General features: G+C 35.9%; 1 protein-coding gene across 1 annotated transcript; it reads left to right on the forward strand.

Moving 5' to 3' along the window:
- The first annotated feature begins 103 nt into the window (after nucleotides 1–103).
- Nucleotides 104–6,331, forward strand: LOC102717258 (synaptotagmin-3-like). The gene is made up of 12 exons (XM_006656335.3): nucleotides 104–410; nucleotides 2,129–2,230; nucleotides 3,030–3,080; nucleotides 3,210–3,333; nucleotides 3,590–3,708; nucleotides 3,780–3,881; nucleotides 3,950–4,024; nucleotides 4,225–4,301; nucleotides 4,757–5,006; nucleotides 5,220–5,573; nucleotides 5,713–5,841; nucleotides 5,942–6,331. Exons 1-12 carry the CDS (start codon nucleotides 306–308, stop codon nucleotides 6,068–6,070), a joined length of 1,617 nt encoding a protein of 538 aa, XP_006656398.1. The 5' UTR covers nucleotides 104–305; the 3' UTR covers nucleotides 6,071–6,331.
- Nucleotides 6,332–25,021: the final 18,690 nt, after the last annotated feature.

Genomic DNA, 25,021 nt, shown 5'->3' on the forward strand with positions numbered 1-25,021 from the left:
TGACGATTTCGCGGCGGATTTTCCCACGGCGGCGCGCGAGTCGCGACTCATATAAGCTAAGCCACCCACTCCGCTGTCTACCCGCATCCGGTTCTCCGCTACCTCCCAAATAAACAAAGCTTGGCGCGTTGCTGGCTCCCGCCTCGCTCGACGTCTCCGAGGAGCAGCGCGCAGCGCAGCGGCTCGCCGCCCATTTCTTTATCCGCGCGTGGCGCCAGCCGGCCGGTCACCAATCCACCCATCGCCGCGACGTGGTTTCCCATGCGGTTGCCGCCTCGGGCGCCGCTGCATTCGCGGGAGAGGGGATGGGGCTCGTCGGTGGCCTCCTCGGCTTCGGCGTCGGCCTCCCCATCGGCGTCGCCGTCGCCTACCTCGTCTACCTCCGCTTCTTCGCACCTCGCCGCCTCCAGGTCAGTCCATCGGATCGCCTCTCTTCCTTTTCGATCCTTCCGTGCTGCAATACACTAATTCAAACCAACTAATCAAAATCCTCCGTTCTAATCGGTCTTGCCATTCAGTTAGTCGAACGCATTCATCGGTAGCAATTCGTTTTCCGTGTACCATCGCTTGGTGATTTGATTTGTGTGCGGTCATATCAAAGTTACACATGATTGAACAGCAGCAGCAGCAGCAGTGCAAAGTGCAGACCAACAACCCAAGAAATTAAGGCACTGTTTAGTCGCCAAAATTTTTCTACCAGAAACAGAAACATCGTATCTTTGGATATTTAAATAGAGCATTAAACGTAGATAAAACGAAAAACTAATTGCACAGTTACGTGAGAAATCGCGACACGAATCTTTTGAGCATAATTAGTCCATGATTAGCCATAAAGTACTACAGTAACCTACATGTACTAATATCGGATTAATTATGCTCAAAAATTCGTCTCGCGCTTCCTAGGCGAGCCGTAAAATTTGTTTTTTCATCCGTGTCTAAAAATCCTTCCGATATCCAGTCAAACGTCTGAATGTTTAATGTGACACCTAAAAATTTTTATTTTGCCAACAACAAAATGGTCGTAGAAATCGATTGATTCTGAGATTAGGACGTGCTTCGATTTCTAGCCGCACGATTAGACTAATGGATTGTTCAGCATGCGACGTGGGGAAAACGGGGCGTGGTACGTGCTCCAAAGTCCCTGTCTTACCCGTGCTGGAGTAGTTGTGTTCTTCAGTTCTGACGAAGCACGTCTCTTTAGCTGCTTGGCTGGGGCCGGTAATAACTCAGTAAGCCCTTTCAGTTCCAGCTCTGAATAGCTCTGCTTTGCTTGCGTATCCGATTCCGTCTTGCCAATTGCCACACCTCCTGACCTGACATATGCTTCCTTAGTGAGATTGTTTCAATAAATTGATTAATTATGTGATGTGCCAGCTACACAGGGGATTTTATTAGATTGCGAAATAGTCATGTGTACTTGATGTTTAGTTGGGATTATCTGGGACAAGTGAGATGCTTTGGGTTACTGAACGAATATGCCAAATACATGAAAGCACAAGATATCTTTTAGTGCATTTATTTAGTGTGTTTTAGCAATGTGAAACGGGTTGGTGCATATGAATGCAGAATATTGTGCAGTGCACAGCTTGTTATTTAATTAGCCTAGTAGTATGTATAGCATTTGTCTAATGTGGTTAGAATCATTTCATCTGGGTACACGGTCGGTTAGCCCATAGGAATGAGAAGGGCATGGTCAGATGTGACAGAGCAAAAATCCAACTTGATTGTTTGCTTAATGTATCTTGCGTACTTTGATGAACCCTTTATGCTGAGACTAGTGAAATTTGGATTACTTACTTCATAAGAAATGAAAGAATCAAATCCACTATGTTAAGTAAAAGAAAAGTCGTAACCACCAGTGTTTGGCGACATCATCTGACCGATAGTTAAGTCGGACAGCTGCTATTTTACTTTAACCAATGGTCAATACTCAATGGAGTTCGCATATGCACTTGCATCCTGCCTCTTCAGGGTAAAGAAAATTATGGTCCAAAATAGATCGTCTTGACCTCCGTTGCTTTATTATACATCAAGCAATGTCCAAAATAAATTCATATTCAAAATCTTACACAGCGCTAAATAGTGAATTCATATTTAAAGTCTCAGCATTCATTCTTGACTTTTGCAGGACCCTGTTGTTATTAGACCACTACGCGACTTGGATTCTGAGACATTACAGACAACTATGCCAGATATTCCATTATGGGTGAAGAGTCCAGATTATGAACGGGTGGGTATTAATACATGGCATATATACTGATATTTAAACGATATGTAATTTTTTGCTCTGGGATTATGTTTGTCGTAAATCAATCTCTGTTTAGTTATCTACAGTCCAACAACAATAGGGTGTAAGCATGCATGATAATATAGAAGTATATACCAATATACCATAGGACCCAGAGGAACATGAGTGTAGGATGTCATTTATGGAGTCTTTACAAGTTTTGTGGTAATATAATTATATACGCATCTATGTTTTTCTCATGGAAAGAAATAAATTAGAATACACCATATATCAACAGTTCAACTTGAAATTTTTTGGTTATCCCTAACAGGGAGAGAAATGCAATGTGTAATACCAAAATTCAACAAATGAAATTAGAGAGGATTACACTTAACAAGCGGTGACGTCAGTTTCTATTATTATAAAGGATCCAATTTCTTTTAGCTTAGCAATCATGCCAAGAAATCATATTGATTGATATGATAAATTGCCAAATAGTCTAGCTCTTGAGGACCGAGGCACATAGCTAAGAATGTCTGTGGGTACTTTGTTTTTATTACCACATTCTTGTTTTTTGTCTACACAAGATACTTCATTTCCAAAACGCACATTTAGTTTTTTTTTTAATAAGGCACCCGGGGGGGAGGGGGGGGGGGAGAGGATCCTCACCTGAATCACAGATTAACATAAATAAACGAAGCAAAGTTACAAGGTACAGAAGGTCATAGCAAGGCCGAAGGCGCTATGAGGTTGAAGAAAAGACACATTTAGTTTATTAAATGTAAGTTTGTTTTCTTTGCAGGTTGATTGGATTAACAAATTTATTTTTGATATGTGGCCCTTCCTTGATAAGGTATTTTCAACTCTCATATGGCCTATTTGATACAAGTATAATATTCACTGCTTTATATATCATATGCGTTCTGAGAGTTTATCTCGAATCATGATCAGCCTGAGTAATTCCAATTAATTCATTGACCAGGCAATCTGCAACACAATAAGAAGTGCAACCAGACCAACATTTGATCAATATGTTGGACAATATGGAATAGAATCAATTGAATTTGGGCATTTAACACTTGGGGCTCTTCCTCCTACTCTCCAAGGTTTGTTGATTTCTATAGGAGTACTTACTGTAATGATGCAATTTGTTCAGCAACACAGACCTTGTATCCTCAAATCATGATTATCATTACAAGCACAGTGTTTCTTTATCTTTGTATATAGCTCGAGTCTATGTTCTAAATAATTTAAATTGATACTGCATTTCAAATTTTGTAGTCTGCGATACACTATCAGTCAACTCTTTTTGAGATTGATTGATTCTGAATTTCTGATGCTGCTTGATATTTTCACAAACAGGAATTAAAGTTTATGGAATGCAAGAAAAAGAGCTGGTAATTGAACCTGTGATTCGGTGGGCTAGCATAGCAAATGTAATTGTGAAAGTGAAGGTGCATTCTCTCCAAGTGTCGGCCCAGGTCAGCTTTCCCTTATGTCATTCTAAAGAATAGATTGTTAGCCCACTGACACGACCGTATTTCTGTTTCAGCTTTTAGATTTGCATATAATGCTGACACCACGTGTGACTCTGAAGCCTCTTGTGCCAAGCTTTCCTTGCTTTGCAAACTTGTGTGTTTCACTGATGGAGAAGGTATTAATCTGTTTCTTCAATGTTAAAACAACTCATTAAATAAAACTTAATTGTCTTTTATCATAAAGCCACGTGTTGACTTCGGATTCAAATTGTTGGGTGGAGATGTCATGGCAATACCTGGTTTGCATCGGTTTGTCCAGGTAACTTATTTTCTGCTTCACATTTTTCTTCCTGCAGTGGGCACTGAGTTAGAACTTCCTGAGTAGACTCTGGAAGTTTAATGATTCCCATTCATTACTACTGTATTTCCTGATTTCACTCTCTTCGGTACCATATACTACGAAGTTCCTAGCTTGTGTATTTCTTAATTATTAGCTTCCTGGTTTTTGCTTTCTGACAGGAGAAAATATCAAAGCAAATAGCAAATTTGTATCACTGGCCTAAGCTTATACAAATTCCTATTTTAGATGAAGCAAGGTGATCTTCTTTACAAATGACATCCATATTACTTGTAGCTATTTTTTTAATTTTTATGGATCATAATTGGAAGTTGTTGCATTAGTTTGTTCCAAATCTGCATACCAAATTGCATATGACTGTCCTGGTTTAATTTTGACCATCTTCTATTTCTTATATATTAGGATACTTATTACACATGAACTTTGTTGAGGCATGCAAGGATAATTTGGAATAAATATTCTCTGTGGAAAGATCTTAGCATCAAACTAAACATTGCGATCCTTGGGCAAAAATAAAACGCGCTGCTAATCAAGGAAATATATGTTGGAGATATTATTATTTATTTAGTGCAAACGGAATTATATTGCTAATGATATGGTTTCTATAGCTGAAACAAGCTTGTTTTAGTTTTGGACATGCTCCAGTTTAGTTTGGCGTTACTCACATTACTGGTATTTATGGAACATTTGCAGTGGTGCTACCAAGAAACCAGTTGGAATATTACATGTAAAGGTAATCCGAGCTATGAATCTGCTCAAGATGGACCTGCTTGGAAAATCTGATCCCTATGTCAAGCTCCGCCTTAGCGGCGAGAAACTGCCCTCAAAGAAGACATCTATTAAGATGAGCAACCTGAATCCCGAGTGGAATGAAATCTTCAGATTTGTGGTCAAGGATCCTGAAACGCAAATCCTTGAGCTCCGGATGTTTGATTGGGAAAAGGTTTAGCTTGCTGTATGCAAACTTTTCTTCTCATAAACTGTATTGTAATTTCGAAGAGCATTATTTACTCTGTCCTGGAATAATTCAATATTTAATTTGAACTACTAGAAAATAACTTATTTTGGGACAGATGGAATATTTTTTTTCTACGGTTTTCCTTCTTTGGATAGGTAGGAAATAACAATAACCTTTTTTCTGTTCCTGGCTATGCAGGTTAAAATGCATGATAAACTGGGAATGCAAGTGATTCCCCTCCGCTTGCTTACTCCATATGAGAGCAAAGTATTCACGCTGGACCTTCTGAAAAGCATGGACCCAAATGATCCTCATAACAAGAAGGACAGAGGAAAGCTTGTCGTCGAGTTGACGTTTGATCTCTTCAGAGATGCCAATAACAGTACCATTGTGATGTCAGATGGTGAAGGCAATGTCAATGTAAAAAGGGACGCCCCACCCAGTGGAGGGTTGCTGTTGGTTTCAGTAGAGAATGCAGAAGATGTCGAAGGAAAGCGTCACACTAATCCATACGCTGTGGTTCTTTTCAGGGGAGAAAGAAAGGAAACGAAGGTAGTACCATATTTTACCCATGAACAATTTGTCGTTGTAATTCCAAGTTATACCCCAACTCGAAATGTTTAACTTAATAGTGCTTAACAACTCCCTGTGAACCTAAAACGTTGAACTCGAGGGACTTGTTTTCGTTCAGATTATCAAGAAAACAAGAGATCCAAGATGGAACGAAGAGTTTCAGTTCATGGTGGAGGAGGCTCCAGTGGATGATAAGATCCACATCGAAGTAAGAAGCAAACGCCGTGGACTCTCCTTCCACAATAAGGTATGACCTGAAGATTGTAAAACCATTTCTTCGGTTGTTGATAATCACCTGGAACTCATAATGCCCTCTAAAATCAACCTCATCTCCCTCAAAATTTCAGGAGTCACTGGGACATGTTGATATAAACCTAGTGGACGTTGTGAACAACGGACGGATCAACGAAAAATACCATCTGATCAACTCGAGGAACGGGACGGTACACGTCGAGATGAAATGGAGCACTGTATGATATGATCATTCAGTTTTCTGAAGAGATTGTATGTATGATTCTGTTGCTGTACATAACAATATACAGTCACTGTGCCAATATGCTGCCATACTCCGTGTGGGCCATGTATGTTGTAACTTTAGCCCCTCCTACTACAATCTTCTCATGTCCTCTTCTCTCTGTGATCGGTCCATTTTTTTTGGGCGCTTTTAGCGTGCTGTAACGTCAATGATATGATCACTTGTTTGTAAAGTCACGCGGCAATGCATTGATCTTACTCCCTTTCAGTGCTTTATCATTCTTTTTGGCTACCTGTATGGCACAGATCAATGTGTTCGATCACATCGAAAAGTGACATATCTGTATTATATATTGCATTTCGTTATAGTGACATCTTTTGTTAGGCGAGTCGTGAGTGGAGAGGTTGGAACAAGGTTTGAAAGTCCCACAAAATTCAGTGTTACACCAAAGCAGTTGCCAATGTTTATAAAACGAGTTTTTTTAACGTTTTTGAAAAAGTTTCTCAAGGTATCATATTTTTTAGTGTAGAATTTTAGTGCCTTGAGGTATCATAATTTTAAGCATTTTTAACATCCTTGAAAAAGTATCTCAAGGTATCATATTTTTTAGTGGAAAAATATGATATCTTGAGATATAATGTATCATGAGGTACCAAAATTTTGCACTAAAATTTTTGGTATCTCAAGATACTTTATAAAAAAACCCTATAATTTTACATTAAAATTTTTTGGTATCTCAAATTACTTTCAAAGATGATAAAAAATAATCCAATAGAACGGATGGAAACCAGTTTGGCTCCCGAAATCCAGACTTTTTGGACCGGATCGATAAGATAAATCGTTTGGATTTTCATTCAAGTTCAAAAAATAATTCAAATTGAGTCTTAACTATTTGACCAAATTTGTCCGTTTCACCCTCTTTTCTCGGCCTATCAATGTTTTCCGTGAAATAACATAGCTCGCCATGAGCGTCTTTTTATCCGGTATCAGGATGGTGAACCCTGGCAGTTACAATCAAGTACATCCACAGGCCATGGCTGAAGTAGGCCTGGCGGTGGCAGGCTCAAAACACAATCAGGATGGGCCGGTGGCCGGTGCAAAGCTGGATGCAACCAACCAACGAACCAATCAAGCACCCCCCACAAGATTCCATTTCCAATAGGCTGATGTGGAGGCCCCAGGTGTTCCCAATCACACGCACCGTGTTCTTTCAAGTAACAAAAGATAAAACATAAAATATTATCTAATTTTATGATAACTAATTAATAATATAAAAATAAAGCTAACTATTATAAAATCAAACACCTTCTTAAAAGGTGAGATAATAAATTTCTACGTAGAAACTCTCGCAGAAAATATCATTTAACATTTTAAAAAACGTACACGTAAAAACCAAAAAATAATTTAAAAATAATATCAGTGAGCCGAGATGGAGGCCCAGGTGTTCCCAATCACACCCCATGTCGGAGAGATCGATCGATCGCCTCACTCTCTGCCTGCCACTGCACAGGTTGATCCATCGATCGCCGTCGCCGCCGCAGCCAAATCAATCTCCACCGGAGCGAAGCCGCAGCCTTTCCTTTCCAGTCGTGTAAAATTGCCTGCCTGCACACGAACTCTCCGCTGTAAAAGAGGGGTGAAATTAATCGCGTCAGGATTCGCCATTGCAATTTGCCAATTTGCATCAGCAATGGAGTAACGGCGGAACGCATGCGAGCGAGCGATCGATCGAAGGTGCGTCGATCTCCTGACGAATCTGTCGACAACTCGACATCGATGGCTCTAACTCAGGAGAGGCTGTCTTAATTTGTCTACAAACTACAACTCTCGTCAATGTGTCTGTCTGTCGGCTTATTAGCCCCAATAGAAAATTTAGAGATTTACTTTAGTTCAACAAAAAGTATCTCGAGATATCGTTATCTCGTTTTAGACAGATCCAATGGTGGTACTGGTAGCTCGAGTTACTTTTTATTGGACCAAAATAAATCTTAAAAATTTAATCTTATTTTGGGACAAAGATAATAAAATAAAAATGATATTATTTTAGACAGATGTAGTATATCATTAATCCAACAGTGCAACTAAACTCGATCGAAATCGCCTTGCAATTAAAGCAGCCAAGCTAGAAACATTAACCGAGCTTTTTAACTGAAAATTGCAGTAGCCCATGCAACCCCATGGTCCCATGACAGTTCTTTATGCTTGTGTTGGACTTGTAACTCGATTCAGTTTCGAGAAGTCCAAAGAAAGAGAAAATTATTACTATTATTCACTCGATCAATCAAGCTGCTTGCTTGCAGTGGGGCTAATCAGCTAGCTGATCGATCCCAGTGAGAAAAAAAAATTGTAATCCATTGCCACATGGAGTCAACGACATGAGAAAGAGAGAGTGCTGGGATCCCCATGATCCCAACTCCAAAGTACACGCAAAAAAAAAATAATCAAAATCAAGAACTCGATCCACATGATGATCGATGCAACAAGCAAGAAAGCAGGCAGGCATGGGATCACCAACCAAACCTGTTTCCCAGGATGGGTCAGGCATCTAATCCGGCACACATGGTGTACACAGCTAGTAGTAGCTCTGTTTGAAGGGCACACTGAAATGTGCAGCAGGTCACTGCATTATTGGCAACCTGTATATCCGGATCAAGTCCACGCTTCTACTAATATGAACTGCAGACGACTGCAGTACTGTAAATTTAGACTTTTTTTTTTACCGTTAGATCAAAAATTGATGGACGAGATTGGGTTATACAGCAATACAACAGAACCTAAAACAATGTGACTACGGTGCTTTTGATACTGCTCACAATATTTTTTACTGTTCCACTCGCGTGTCTGTTTGGAGTACTGCAGACGATCAAGACTACTAATATCATCAACCTCATGGTTTGCAGTCTGTTCTTACAGTACTTATTATAATCTTATCAGCTATAATTAACTTATTTGTGTGCTTGTGCTTGTCGATTTAAAAGTAAATGCTAGAAAATAAATTTTGATAAATTGTAGCATGGAATCCCACGTGATTCTAAAACACATGAATACCAGAGGTGGTGTCTTTGGATGGTTCACAGGAAATGAACACATGATTTTTTTTTTAAAAAAAACTTGCATGTTGTACAGAAAGGAATTACAGAGTGTGAGTGTGTGCATTGGACTTCTCAAAGTAAAACCATGACACGAGGCTTGAATTTATGTTCACTTTTCTATGGAATTAGGGACATGTACAGGACGTCAATCCATAGGAATTTTGTGTTGAATAGTCTCACATTGGTTGTGGAGAAAAATGGACCTAGAATATAAGTGGAGAAGCCCCTCACCTTGATGGCTAACTTTAAGGTGGGAAAGGCCTTTTACGATCCTACAATTGGTATCAGAGCCTAGTTGGTTTAACATATCTGGCCCGATAGGCACAGTGTGTGAAGACCTGATGGACCGTAAGGTGCCTGCGGAGATGCGGGACCTGTATACCTAATGGACCGTGGGCTGGTGATAACCCGGATACGGTGAAGGGGTGGTGAAGGGCTGAGGGACACCAATGTGTGAAGGGGGAGATTGTTGAATAGTCCCACATTGGTTGTGGAGGGGTAATGCACCTAGGATATAAGTGAGGGAGCCCCTCACCTTAATGGCTAGCTTTTGAGGTGGGAAAGGTCCTTTACGATCCTACATTTTGCAATCCAAATCTCTTTGTTCTAAATGATTTAATTTGAAAATTTTCCAAAAGATTTGAAACCTCTAAGATTACTATGAAAATCCTCCAATACAAAGGAGGCCTTTGCTGGAATCTCGTTAATTTGTTCCTTTCAGGTGCGAGAGCCATAACATCAAACTTAACATGATAACTAATTAATTAATAGGGACCATTCAATTAATTAATTAATTATTAATTATTTTTTTGCAAATCATTAATTAATTAATTAATTGGGGCCTATCTAGTTTGGCGCCATTGTATAATAATGAGCTCTGCATTTGGAGACAAGAAATTAACTAGGGGCCTACGTGTTTGCCACCACAGATGTACGTATGTGGCTAGGATACATTGGGCTCCATCTGGGATTTTACCGTCTGAAAAATTATATAGGATCTGTGTAAGAGTTGGTGTTTGGGACGTATTATATACTATCTCTGTCTCTAAATATTTGACGCCATTAACTTTTTAATACACGTTTGACCATTCGCTTTATTTAAAAAATTTACATAATTACTAATTATTTTTATATCATTTCATTTATTGTTAAGTATGTTTTTATGCATATATATAGTTTTACATATTTTTTTAAAAAATGAATGAAATGAATGGTCAAACGTGTATAAAAAAGTCAATAGCGTCAAACATTTATGGACGGAGGAAGTATTTACTTGTTATCGTGGATTAACAACTTGATTGTAGAAATAATTCAAATATTTTGTGAAATACTTAACAAGTGGTGCAATGCAATATATAGAAGAAAGTTTAATTTTTAAGAAATTATAGTTTAGAAGTGTGGGGCCGATAATCTATCTACTAGCTAGTTAATTTCTAAGTACTACATACTGCTTAATTAGTTTCACAATATGAAAAGAGAATGCAAGTTGTTTGTAGGAACTGGAGGTCCTTGAACTAGGTATAGTTGTATAGTTGGTATATACTTCGTTTTTCTTATTTGACACGGTTGACTTTTGAATATATGTTTAACCATTTCTTTTATTCAAAAGAAATATATAACTAGTAATTATTTTGTATGATTAGATTTATTACTAAAGAAACTTTAAGCACTACGTATAATTTTACATATTTACATAAAGTTTTTAACGAGATAAACAGTTAAACATAGATTTAAAATTCAACGACGTCAAGTAAACAAAGAAGTGACTATATATAATCTCCATTAAACATGGCCATCTTATATATATAGATCATGGTCAAAAGTAAGAACTAACATTTGCATGAAAGATGCATATGCATGGAACTGTACATGTGACTGCAGGAAGGATTAAAATGTGTACTCCCCTACGTGAGAAACAGAATATCCGTTGGCATTAAACAGTCTTGTCTGGTGCTGTATACATATCGTGGTCCTTGCTGCCTTAGAGTTAACAATTATTAATTTTGATCACGAGCTATTAATCTGTCCACGTCAGTTCGGACCCACGTATTTACTTCATTGTACGTAGTATGTATATTCGATCCAGATCACACATGCATGACAAGTTCGTATATGCCCCTGTACTGGTAATTTTAGTACTATGCTACATATGTATACACCATAGTATCAATATTCTATGATTTAAAAACTCCATATACCTGTTTTTCAAGTAAGGATTTGAGAAGTTACTTTTCTGATCCTCTCGTAAGACTTTTGTTTGGATAAAAAAAGGTCACTGAGACTTTTAGGAAAAAATCCCTCTTATCCCAAATAGAAGGGACTGTCTCTTAAAATTTTGTAGTCCCTGGGAATGGACTTCTAGGAAAAAGTCTAAGGACTACTAAAATTCCATCCATCCAAACAAGCTATAAGTCCCTCGCACATGAATGCGTGCTTAATTCATCCCTTCCTAATTTGTACTCCATCCATTTTAGCTTACAGGATGTTTTGATTTTTACTGGATTTATTTATATTCACATTTATTAGTATTCATATAAATATAGAAAAAACCGAAATACTTTAAAGCCTAAAACATAAATAATACACTCACCTGGGTACATGTACCCCTTCAATTTACAATTTGATCATATCCATTGGCCCCCTTACATTTACAGTACCTAGCTAGCTACGTACGCCTGTACGAAATATACGTATTTACCCTTAACTTTCTGAAACAAAAACATAGTACTACTATACCTTGCATGGTACGTACTCCCTCTGACCCAGAAAAAATCAATTCTTCGGTTTTTGTATTCAACGTTTGACCATCCGTCTTATTTGAAAAAACTTCAGAAAATTAGAAAAAAATTAGTCGCACGTAAAGTACTATTCATGATTTATCATATAACAAAAACAAAAATATCAATCACAAAAAATTTAAATAAGACAAAGAGTTAAAAATTGCATGTAAAAAGTGAAAAATTGGTTTATTTGGGGTACACATGTAGTTCTTAGGAGAAGCTACGAGCTAGTATACAGCGAATGTTTCCTTGCAGATTATAAATATTGTTGAAACGTGTAGACGTGCAGTACGTGCATGAGAGTTGATGAGAATAAAGCGACTCTGGTACGTGTATTTTCAGGGAGAAGACACAGTGCTCGTCCCATAATTCTTCTTATTTTAAATAATTGTATGATCAAACTTTTAAAAAATTAATTTAAAATCAATACGACAAAGTACATATTTATTTTATTATATATATATTAATAGAAACTAGTTAAAGATGGATTTAGAAGACTATACCATTGAGGCTTTTTTACTATCATTGATAAGTGTAAAATTCTGATACATTAAGATATTGTACCTCAGGTTATTAAACTTTTATATTAAAAAATAATATCTTAAGATAATTTTTTAAAGATAATAATAAAAACCCATAGCATTGTCCGGAAGAACATAGAGTTACCAAATTGGAGGGAGCTGGTACAACCTAGCTGCAGCTATATATAAGTACATTTTTACCGGCTTAATTAATTAATTACCGCACAGTTAAATTTATGAGCACTACCACTATACGAGCTAGTCTACGGCATACACATACGGATACACCGTGTATATACGTACATGTCCACCCGGGTGATGGTCCAGTGGTTTTAACCAGTGGCCAATCAAACGAAGCGTCTCCGCTGGTTGCTGCCATTGCAGCAGAGTATCGCAGGGGGCAGATCCAACATGGGCGCTATCGGAGCTCCACAAAGATTCTCTAAAATTTTATGCCAAAAATTAATATAAAGGAACTAAAACTCTATCTAAAATATTTAGACTCCTAATCTCGTTGGCTAGATCTACACCTGACAGTACATACGTTAAATATATGCAGTTGGGACCAAGTTTTGCACACGATGGAGTATATTCTCTTCTCTGGTACTACTTATTCATCTCGACAGGTACTATGGTTTTATAGATGCTTGGTTTAATTATATGTTGGCATTAGCCTGCAGGGGTAAGAGAGAGATTTGCCAATAATTGCCACATGATTTAGACCTGCAAAAATCAGGCTACATTAATGTATATGTCGTAACTCATATTGAAATAATACACAATCGATCAGCGTAGAAGAGAAAGTATTTGAATTGTTTTGAGCAAAAATAATTTTTTGTCTTATTTTTTATGCTCGGCACCGTTGACTCTTAAATCTGCATTTCAGTACTGTTCAAAAAATTATCCCTATCATATATTTCATTACAATTTACTTTATTATTAAAGGTGTTCTACGTATTACTCGTAATTTGGGCATTTGCATAAAAGTTTTGAGTGTATAATTGCCAGCGAAAATATATCAGCATGCATGCATATGCATGCATGAGGGGCAGTGGGATCTCTCTCGAGTGGATTCATGTGGTACACAGTGAACTGTAACCCTAGCAGCCTAGCTGCATACGTACGTGTATATATATATGCGCGTGTACCGTATGGTACGTGTGTCTTGATGAACTAAGCTCCGAACTTAACTTAATTATACAGATATATATCAAGCATACTGCAAATATATTGGAGTCGTACGTTGGTACGTTCGTACGCCCGTGTCCACTGGGGTAAATAATATGAAGACACATATTTTGTCCCGAATCTTAATGCCTTATGTTTTCGCAAAAATTTAAATTTTTAATCTTAAATTTGAAGAAATTTTCAATCTTAAATTTAAAGTTGATTCTTTTGTTTTTTCATCGTAGTTTATTTTTAAGTCTTTGCTTTTGAATAACTAACAATATATAAAAAATTTATTTACAAATATGTTACTCCTATTTGGTTCCATGAAAAAGGTAAGAGATCACCCCAGCATACACGCTCTGCAGCACTGATGATATTTGCAGGCAGACAGCAGCCGGAACAGTCGCATCCATGTTTGATACATGTACACTAGGGCCCTGTTCGACGAGCCAAGTTAACTTATCCCTAGCACGAAAAACATAGTAATAGATTAGTATATGATTAATTATTTATTAATTATTAAAAAATATAAAATAAATTAATATGATTTTTTAAAACAACTTTCCTATAGAAATTTTTTTAAAAAATACACTGTTTATTAGTTCAGGAAGCGTGAGCGTGAAAAACAAACATGTAAGTTATCTAGTCTGGACAAACGAACGGGGCCTAGGACACACATGCAACTTAATTAATAAATTGACTACTTAAATAATTACTTCATGTACCTTGCTTAGACTATTCCACATATATATACTCCCTGCATTTCTATATCATATCTATATAACAGCAAATTTTTAGCTGGTAAAGAAAAGCTAAATGTGAGATTAAAAAACCATAGTCATGTTCACTTTATTGCTCAAATAAACCTTAACATCTATTGACGAAGCAATGTTAAGATATTTAGGGTACGTTTAGTTTAGGCACTGTTCAGTTCCCAAAAACTTTTTCTAAAAACATCACATCAAATCTTTGGACACCTAAATAAAGCATTAAATATATATGAACATTAAAACTAATTACACAGTTATGGGAAAAATCGTGAGACGAATCTTTTGAGCCTAATTAGGACAGCTATAAGTGCTACAGTAACTAACATGTGCTAATAACAGATTAATTAGACTCAAAAGATTCGTCTCGCGGTTTCCAAGCGGAATCTAAAATTTGTTATTTCATTCGTGTCCGAAAACCCCTTCCGTTATCTAGTCAAACGTTTGACCCCTTTTGACAAAAAAAATTTGGCAACTAAACAAGTCCTTAATGCCTTATCATTTTATAGCCCACTTTTTTAAGTAGAAGTTTCTAGAATTACCAAATATTTATAAGATTTAATTTAGTTTGTTACTTATCAAAATTTTGACACCGACAATATTTGAAATGGTGATTTTGGTAACAAACTGAACATGGCCATAAGTGTGTGTCTAACCATACAGATCACTTGGCAGTTGGCACACGCACAAGACCTAATTAATTGCACGCAAACGCACTGTGGGACTTGTTTCGATCATTGTCTCGTCTTCTTTCGATCTCATTGTCATTATCTGCAGATTAAAAGTACATGTTAGATCGAAACTGTTTCAGTTAATTTTGAAATAGAGTTATATATATGTGAGATTGTTACTAATCCCTGCGACCTACCGCTTACTAGGTATTACCTCCGTCCTAAATGTTTAGTTAAACATCGTTGACTTTTTAACACATATTTGATCGTTTATTTTATTTATTTTTATAAAATATGTAAAACTATATCTATGCATAAAATATATCTAACAATAAATAGAATAATATAAAAATAATTAATAATTATTTAAATATTTTAAATAAGACAAATAGTCAAACATGTATTAAAAAGTCAACGACGTCAAACATTTATAGGCAGAGGGAGTATATTAACTTCGGTGTGTGTGTATATATATATATGAGTAGGTGGTACAAAAGAAAATGATGGATCGCGTAGCACCTAACTAAGAGCTTTTATTAGAAAAGTCTACTTTGGTCCCTAATTGTTCCTCAACTCTTAAAACCATCATCGTTTGGTCCTTGTTAAGTCCTTAGGGTGGTTTCCTTGACATGATGTTATGTGATATCCTAGTTGTGATATCCTAGTTAGCGATTTGAAATAATATTATGCTATATGACTAAAGAGAAACGAGGAAAAGAAAGCAAAGTGTAGGTTGTTTTTTTTCTTCATTTTGTTGTTTTTCTATTATTCATTGGCATGTTGTTATCACTATTTACCTATGTGGCGCCAAGTCATTGCAAAACACACCGATTTGACCAAAGATTAAATATAAATAGTTTTAAGAATTGAGAGACAAAAGAATAGCATTATCTTTTCTTTTTTTTATGTTTATAAGTCAAAATATAAATTTTTAAACATAAATTTAGACTTGACTTTGGGAGTTTTTCTATCGTAGTTTATTTTTTAACATTTATTTTTATATTGCTAATAACACTTATCAAAATTTGATCTATTTATAATTTTTTTCGTTTGTAAATATACAGTTCCGTGTTTTTCCTTATCACCCACGATACCCACCACACCATAAGCGGTTCCGGTGAAGGATCCAATAGTAAAAAGAATGAAGAGTGGAATTTTCTCCCATTAAGAAAAGATCGTGCGTACGTGTCGTATGTGTTACTGAGTTTGTCGTACGTACATGATCAGTACAACAAGTATGTATATAGGTAAAGATTTGTTTGTCTCTGCATGCATGCATATATGCCAGCAGTGAACACAGTATATACTCCTTTTATCTATAAATGTTTAAAGTCATTGACTTTAATTTTTATATATGTTTAACTATTTATCTTATTCAAAAAATTTACATAATTATTAATTATTTTTATATTATTTCATTTACCATTAAATATACTTTTATACCTATACATATACATAGCTTTACATATTTTTTAAAAAATAAATAACACGAATAGTCAAATGTGTATAAAAAAAAGTTAAGGACGCTGAACATACAGGAACAGGGAGTATATACGTGTATGTACTATGTGTACAGAAGAACGCACGTACAGACGATCACTGTGAATATATAAGCTGTGACAGTGATATTTACGTACGTACGTGTGTCGGCGTGTGCTGGACTAGCTGCTGGTAGCTAATCGAGATCTGCACTACTGCTCCCCGTCCCAAAATAAACTAATTTTTTATATTTTACCTATAATTTTTGATTATTTGTCTTATTTAAATTTTTTACGATTGATATTTTTGTTTTTATTAGATGATATATCATAAATAGTACTTTACATGTGGCTAATTTTTTTTCTAATTTCTAAAAAATTTCAAATAAGACGGATGGTTAAATGTTGGACACGGAACCGGAGAATTAATTTTTTTAGAGCAGAGGGAGTAGTTGTGTAGTCTTCTTCTACTACTAGATATGCATAATATCCATGTCTCTTGCTAGCTACACGGTTTTTAAAATAGCTAACTCCATGAAACGATATATGAAATAATTACTCACAATATAAAGTTTCATTCTACCATTTCCAAAGCTAAGTAAAAAATTTAATTACTACTAAAAGTTTGATTGCATAAAACGTCTTAAGCCCCTCAATACGAGTTTCATGAGAATTTGGTAACCATGCTCAAACGTTTCATGGCCTCAAACTAATTCTCTCTTTACTCACAATAAATATTCTCTTTATGTTATTATATCACCTAATTAATGTGCATGACATCTCTATAAAATCTTCATTAAGATTAGCCATACCCTAACTCTAACCTGGGTAAACTTAAAATTAGTAGTTCTCTCGCGGTAATTCTTAGAACTTTTTTGCGCCGTTAATTTGGTGAACTTGCAAACGACAGCTCACAGAAATATATGTGCCCCTGTTGCCCTCTCTCTAGTAGGCATGTATTCTCATCGTTCAAAATCTAGGACAAAATTTATTATGTTAAAATGAGATTTTTTTAACTAATAATTATGTTTTAAATATAATTTATGTGATGTATATTTAATGCTGTTATATTCTTATTTTAAAATTACTTTCTTATGATTATACTGTTGTATCATATAAATGATATGATATATCAGTAAAGTAAATATTGGTCAGGTTTTGTCCTAATAATATTTAGAAAAATTTATCTTATATTTTAAACGGAGAGGTAGTATTCTATATTTCTCTCCCTAGGATGGCTACGTATACTGCTTGCTTCCTCCTTTTTATATTCTAAGCCATTTTGTGTTTGTCCCAAGTTAATTTTTAAATCTGATCAAGTTTTTATAAAATTATAAAAAAATTTCTAATGCAAAATAAATATATAGTAAAAATATAATCAATGATTAATTAAATAAAACTGATTTGATATTGTATATGTTAGTATATTTAATTTTTTATAAACTTATTTAAACTTAAAGAGGTTTGACTTATGACAAAACAATATAAAATATTAGGAGCAGCAACTGAGGTAGGCCTAATGAGGAAGTCATCAAAGAAATAATCAGTAAGCAAGCTTAATAGGAAACTGCTATGGCCTCTAATTAGTTGCATCTTCTCCCGGAAAATTTGAGGGTTATTTGTTTTAAATTTTAAAAGTTCAAATAAAAAAATCGCATGCATTACTCTATGCTAGTATATGATTTTTTTTAGAACCCTAGTAGTATATATGTTGTGATGTCTCGTGTCAAAGTCACATGCACTGTTAGTTAGGTCATGCAGCCATCATGCAAGTATATTCACGACAGAGTTTTGGTGTAACCAGAACTGCTACATATATAATCATATAGTATACATGTAGTTGTGTCCCTGGACCCTGGGCTACAATTAATATGTTTGCTTCCTTTTTTTTTTTTTGTTTTTGCTTCTGCCTGCAGTTAAGAGATAACCCGACCTAATGCATCATTGCAGATAGCAACATACTCATGTTATGTATGCCTAGTTGCTTGTGCATGTGTGATTGTAGTATATATTAAGCCAAATTGATATTGGAAAGTGATACATATACAAAATAAATCCTATAAACGTCTTACAAATACTGGGGGTATTTAAGAATGTATGTATGGTCCTATCCGTCGTAGACACAGACACAGAGAGTGACAAATTGTTAAATTAGCTACTGTAGCTGGTGGCAAATAGTTAAATGCCGCCAAAATACTGATGTGCCATACTGTCCTCTTACTTATACCAACTGATTAGATCCAAAGTTTCAGGTATTTATTTGTAAGAATTTCTTTAGGTACATATAGCATTTCTAATTTGTATATATCATTTTTCCATGAAAAAGGTTGAGTCATGGATGCATAACTCTACCGCTACGTTTTAAATATGGGTATCCACAAAATCAACTATTTATCTCGGTCTGTTTTTTTAACAGTAGAATATATTTTCTTGACGGTTTCTCGCACTTCTGAAATTATACATGCTTTTGTCAAAAAGTTTCACTCTTCACGGCAGCTACCATATGCATGCAGGGATAATTGCATAAAATGCAGCATGTACGTACGTGGACGTATCTGGTCCATACATTCTGAAGTGGACGTCTCAGATCAAGCCAAAAGCATTGGTCGGGGCCCACACTGTTCGAACAAAGCTAGTGATAACTATGCATTTAGCAATTAATCTAGCAACGATCCAAGACACCCATCAACGTCGATGTGTCTGCTAGCTAGCTTGAAGAATTTTTATCGCTAGAACAGGACGTAAATCTGCATGTGCGACACTATACTCAAAGTACCCTACTTTAGGCTCTGTTTAGTTCATAAAAACTTTTACCAAAAATATCAAATCAAATCTTTGAACACCTAAATAAATCATTAAATATACATAGATATTAAAAATAATTACACAGTTATGAGAAAAATCGTAAAACGAATCTTTTGAGCCTAATTAGGATGTGATTAGCCATAAGTGCTACAGTAACCAACATTTGTTAATGATGGATTAATTCGACTGAAAAGATTCGTCTCGTGGTTTCTAGGCGGAATCTGAAATTTGTTTTGTAATTAAACTATGTTTAATACTTTAAATATATGTTTAAAAACTTAATGTGATGTTTTTGCAAAAAAAATTTTAATCTAAACAAGGCCTTATTTGTCTTAACTAAGAGATGGGAATTGACTACCTAGGCATGTTTGGTCTAGCCCAGTGACAGAGCTAGCGATGTCTCATTAAGCCTGGATGATAAATAGAGTTTTTTTCAATGAGCACCCAATATTTTTTTTACATCATCAATGATTTGTGGATATGGTGATTTTGGGAGAGCCAGCTTTCACGTTAAGTCAGGCGGCCATCCGGCTCCGCCGCTGGTATAGCTGTATAGGCAGGGGAGGATCAGAAGGGCTAATCGTCTTCTTACTTTTTTTACCCTCCACTCTTTATATTTTATATTTTTCATGAGAGCTTAGTGGGTACAGGAGCTCGAGCCTCCTAGCACCCACGCTAGATCCGTGTATAGGCCATTCGATATGAGACCAAAAGCCCAGCCATAGAAAAACACTTTTTGGGCGGATGTGGCCTAGGATAGAATTCTTCGCGCAATATCAATCCATGGTTAAACCTATCAAATTTTGGCAATCAATGTTAAACTAGAGTAAATTTATAACATTATATGAGACTGCCTCTGGCCTATAATATTAGAACAATTTAAAATAAGTTAGTAATATATATTATCGGACGGAGCGAGGCAGTAGCCTTTTTTTTAAGGAAAATATGCTTATACCATTTCTCTTATTTTTAAATAAAGTATTTGAGAAATTATCGATGACCAGAATTTTAGAGTTTGACCAAACCATGTACTAAACTTTATAAATACTTTTTTTACCTGAACATTTTCACTCTCTAGAATTATATTTAACAAGCTGTGCGAGCTTACTCCCAAGCGTACGTGAACCCAAACCCAGCCAAAAATAACCGTCACCCAAACTGCCCTTGTTGAGTCCGGTTTTCGCATATAATTTGAGCCCAATCAAGCCGAACCGGGTTTTCACCGGGCCGGCTGCGGCTTAGTAGCATGGACGACAGAGACCCAGAGAGAGATGTTGTAACGCGACACGACGAGCGGCTAACTAATCCGTTTCCTGTGTCGCCGTAGCGCTCGATCGGTGCCTTTCCGGTGGTCAAAAGCATCCAAGCAGAGGTGATTTTTTGGTTTTTTTAGATATATTTATAAATAAAAAATAATTGTAAATAAAACTTTTACGATGAAAAAACTCTAAAATTAACTTATAATTTAAAAATTCAATTTTTAGCTCACAACTAGACGCAGAAACAAAAGGACGACTAGGTAGTTTCCACGTGCTTGTGTAGCCAGAGGAAAAGAGGCCATGACATTGCACTACAACACTCTATTTGTTCATATAGCAGACATCCATGACTTGCCTCAGGATTACAATAAGAATCACAGTCGAACATACATACTTCTTTTTTTTTTTTTTTACATTGGTTAGTTCAATTTCGAACAGCCAACGTCATATATTTAGACATGGAGCGAGCACTAATTTTAGCACTCCACGCTAATTGCAGTCCCGATTGTCTCACGGCAATAAACACATGGCACAAACTAAAACATGACATGAACTCTCTACTATTTAACAAAAAGGAGAAGGAAGGGCAGGACAGCTTGGCCAATCTTGATTCCATTTGGAGGCATTACATTCATGCATATGTGCAGCCTAGCACATGGCCAATTGCCCCCCATCACTTGGCCTCTTGCTGTCCATTTGGTTGTGTGCTTCTGAACACACACACACATGCACTCACTAGTGCATGCAGGGCCATGCTTTGCTTTGCAGCTGGCTGGCTTGGTTGGGGGGAGATCTTGCAATATTCTCTCCTGCTGATCCATAATCCAAGCATCCATCATTTCTGATGTACCACATGAACTACTAGAAGATGGAGGGGAGTAAGCATAAAGTGGCCATCTGTCAGCTTGTACTGTGTGTGTGTGTGCAGATGCATGAAATCAATAATTCTCCCTGCTGACAAGCCTAGCCATGAGTTGGATCTGATGGATGGATTATTCTCATCAGCCTTGTTTAAGGCTTTTTTAAGCTTTTTTACAAGATTATATACACTGAAAAATATGTTATCTCCAAGGGTGGAATTAGAAAATATTCCAACCTAGGGCTGAGCTAACATGGTCTTGGTAATTTCTAAAATTTATATGATAATTTTATATAATTTTAATGATGCATTGGACCTAAGCCTGTGGCTCAAGCCCTAATTGCCGCAGACATGGTTCCGCCACTGGTTCTCTCTATAAATTTTCTTCAATTGTGTTTAGACCACGTGTATTAAGTTATTTGTTGAGTTTACTTGTCTAAATACTTAATTCATCTGTATACTCAAATTGATAATCTATAACAATAATCCGGCCAATAATCTAAATCAAACTAGGCAGAAATCTCTTTTTCCCCTCCTCTGCTCAATACAATCCATTCAAAATTCCTCAATTCTAAATGAGGTCTAAGAGGTATTCTGTTGATCGATCTTCTATGTTCTGTACTACTCACTCCTACAAGTTACATATTTATCTTTAATGCTTTGGTTATCCTTTGAAATGAGCTGCTTACAAGAGCAAATTAAATTAAGCATGGCACCTGCTGGTTTATTGGCTTAATTGTGGGAACATTTAAGCAACTAACATGGTTGGTGTACCAAAAGCAAGCAGGCTCTCCAGAGTCCAGACAGCAAGATTCCGAGTTGGACGAGACAACGATTTTAAGCAGGATCTGTTGCTTTGCAATCTTGGAGGCTTGTAGCCATGATGTCAGCTTAGTACTAATCAACTAATTGTGATCCCTCTTATGCTCAACCACCAAATGTGTTTGGACCCCACAAATCTTCTTGTTAATGTATATATCTCTAATAAAAACATAGTTAAGTCGTCTTCGACACTGACAAGAGATCACTAATTAATTAATTAGGTAACTAGTACTAGTGTGTATATATATATATATATATATATATATCTCTCTTCTATCTTTTCGCTTATGCTTATGTTGGTACTTATAATATTTTCAAGACTTAAATTTAGAGTTGATTTAGAGTTTTTTGTTATAGTTTATTTTTCAAATTTTGCTTTTAGATCAATTAAAAACACATATATGAAAATATTACCTATAAACTATTTTTTAAAATTATTAATAAGATGTTTTGCTTATGCTTATTTTTAGCGAAAAACGGGCATGTATGCTCGGGTATAGACTATAGAGGTATATCCCAAAGAATGTGTATATGCAGTTCATATAAAAAACAGGGATTATATTAGTCCCAGATTCATGCATCAAAGATAGTAACACCTCCATTTTAAAATACAACATTTTCTAATGTTAAAGAATTATCACAGAATATAAAAAAAATCCCGCTTACTTTTCTATCTCAACCAATCCCAATCATTTTTCAGTTAATTTCTCTAGGTACATTCTGACTTGAATCAGTCATAACCATTCCTCATTTAATTTCACATATTTTGTTTAATGTCTATGAGTAACAACAAAAATCCTTTTGAGGACGAACAGAGGGAGTAGGTGTTTTGGTTTGCCTATGGTCACAAGTGAGATATATATTAGCATTAAAAAAAACAAGTGAGATATACTAGTATTTGATTATGAAAGCATTCTGGATGACATAATTAGAGCTATATTTTGAGACGTGTGGGGGATCCATTACTTGTTTCATCAATTCCATTCCCACCTTGATCATTTAAGAAATCAAACTCCAACTACAAGGATTTATTCCAACCAAACGGCGACTTAATCGCTTAGATCATGTACAATAGCAGCCTATAGGCTAGATGTAATGAGAGAGAAGAGCAGTGCACTATAAATTTATAGCCAATTATAGCACGGACTCCAAAACACGATGTGTGTATGACAGGTAGGGCATAGTCGTATATGTTTTGTAAGTAATTATTGTATAAATTGACTATTAGATTAACTATGTTACATTGAAGGTAATATACTATTGAACTTGCTCTTAACAAAAAAACTAAGCACAAAACGAAGGCACAAGTCCACAGCAATCATGATGACCTTAGCTCTACAGTGGGTCATTCCTATGTGACCAATCAAAAGAGACAAGTGTATTAATATTGTCGACAGCGAATGATTTGACCATATCTTTACACGCCTGTCGGTCCAAATCATTCAACGACGCTTGAACTAATCAAGATTAATTTGTTTGATTTCTTCTCTCTTTGTGCGGTGTTTTTTTTTTCTTTCAGTGGTATCTGGTATGCTTTGTTCTTGGTTTATTTTTTTTCAGATATTATTATCCTTTTTTTTCTTCCTTTTTGTGACCCTTTCAGAGAAAGGTCCAATCCAAGCCCGACAAAAAACCTCTCATTTTGATAGTTAAAGGAAAGCGAAGTGATTGGTCCATGCCCAACAACACATTGTGCCTTTAGTTTTCGTTATATAATTGCTTCTTGAAGGGTCATCGCTTGTGCTTCAAGGCTCAAGCCAAGTAAATACCAGCACTAAAGAGAGTTCTGAACTCTTAATTGCATCTCAAATCGACGCCAATATACATGATAGCGTGGTTGAACAAAGGTTTGACAACATAACTCACGCCAAAATTAAGAATAGATCAATCGCACGTATTCAGTGATACTTTCTCTGGTTTGATAATTCTGGCCGTTTTGGATATTGATATGGTTTTCTAAATATATACAAAGAATGAGTAAATATTTACTTTTATTAAATTATTCTTTATGAATAATCTATATATGTTGCCCTGGTGTTTCCAAACTAAATATTTTAAATGTTATTAATAGTCAATGTATTAAAAGGTTAACTATACGTTTCTCAAAACACTAAAAAATATGGAAGCATATATTAGGTCAAACTTAGGCTTCTCGTGGTGGCTGGTTAGATCGATGTTAAAATTGGGGAGATTTAAATTTTGCCACTCTTGCGGAATCCCTCTCAGGACACTACGTACACGAAGAGTAACAAATTTGTGACTAATCACGTGTAAGAGTGGTAAAAAATTAGATATCCCATAAAATTGTGGCTTGATTGAGGATTATACATTGGTCTATCCCATAGTCGTATCAATTCCTCTCAAACCAACCTCTCTTATAAAGTGACAAATTTGTTACCGCTCAATTCTCATGAGTGACAGAATGTTAATTATTGGTGATCAAGGCTGACTAAAACAAGAACTACCCATTTGTGTGAACATTTGGCAGTATCTAACAAATACAGGAGGTTGCCTTTGGGTGCCACTACATGTTACACACAAGGTGTTCGCGTGGGACACGTTATTACACCAATATATACGGAAATGCTGCTTTTTCACCTTAAAAAATTGAATACAACTATATAAAAGCTACTTTGCCCTAAGCTTCACAACCAAAATATGAAATCAAAATTTGCATACCTTTCTAGGGTGGCAACCGTGTTCGGTTGCCCATTTACCCGTGGATAAT

Source organism: Oryza brachyantha, chromosome 6, assembly GCF_000231095.2.
Source record: "Oryza brachyantha chromosome 6, ObraRS2, whole genome shotgun sequence".
Classification (NCBI taxonomy): Eukaryota; Viridiplantae; Streptophyta; class Magnoliopsida; order Poales; family Poaceae; genus Oryza; species Oryza brachyantha.

Bases quoted from the DNA above. Each gene is read 5' to 3' on its own strand.
- LOC102717258 (XM_006656335.3), top strand. From the start codon at position 306: ATGGGGCTCGTCGGTGGCCTCCTCGGCTTCGGCGTCGGCCTCCCCATC. The intron at 3,709-3,779 runs GTCAGCTTTCCC...TTTCTGTTTCAG, and splicing joins CTCTCCAAGTGTCGGCCCAG to CTTTTAGATTTGCATATAAT. The intron at 5,842-5,941 runs GTATGACCTGAA...TCAAAATTTCAG, and splicing joins GACTCTCCTTCCACAATAAG to GAGTCACTGGGACATGTTGA.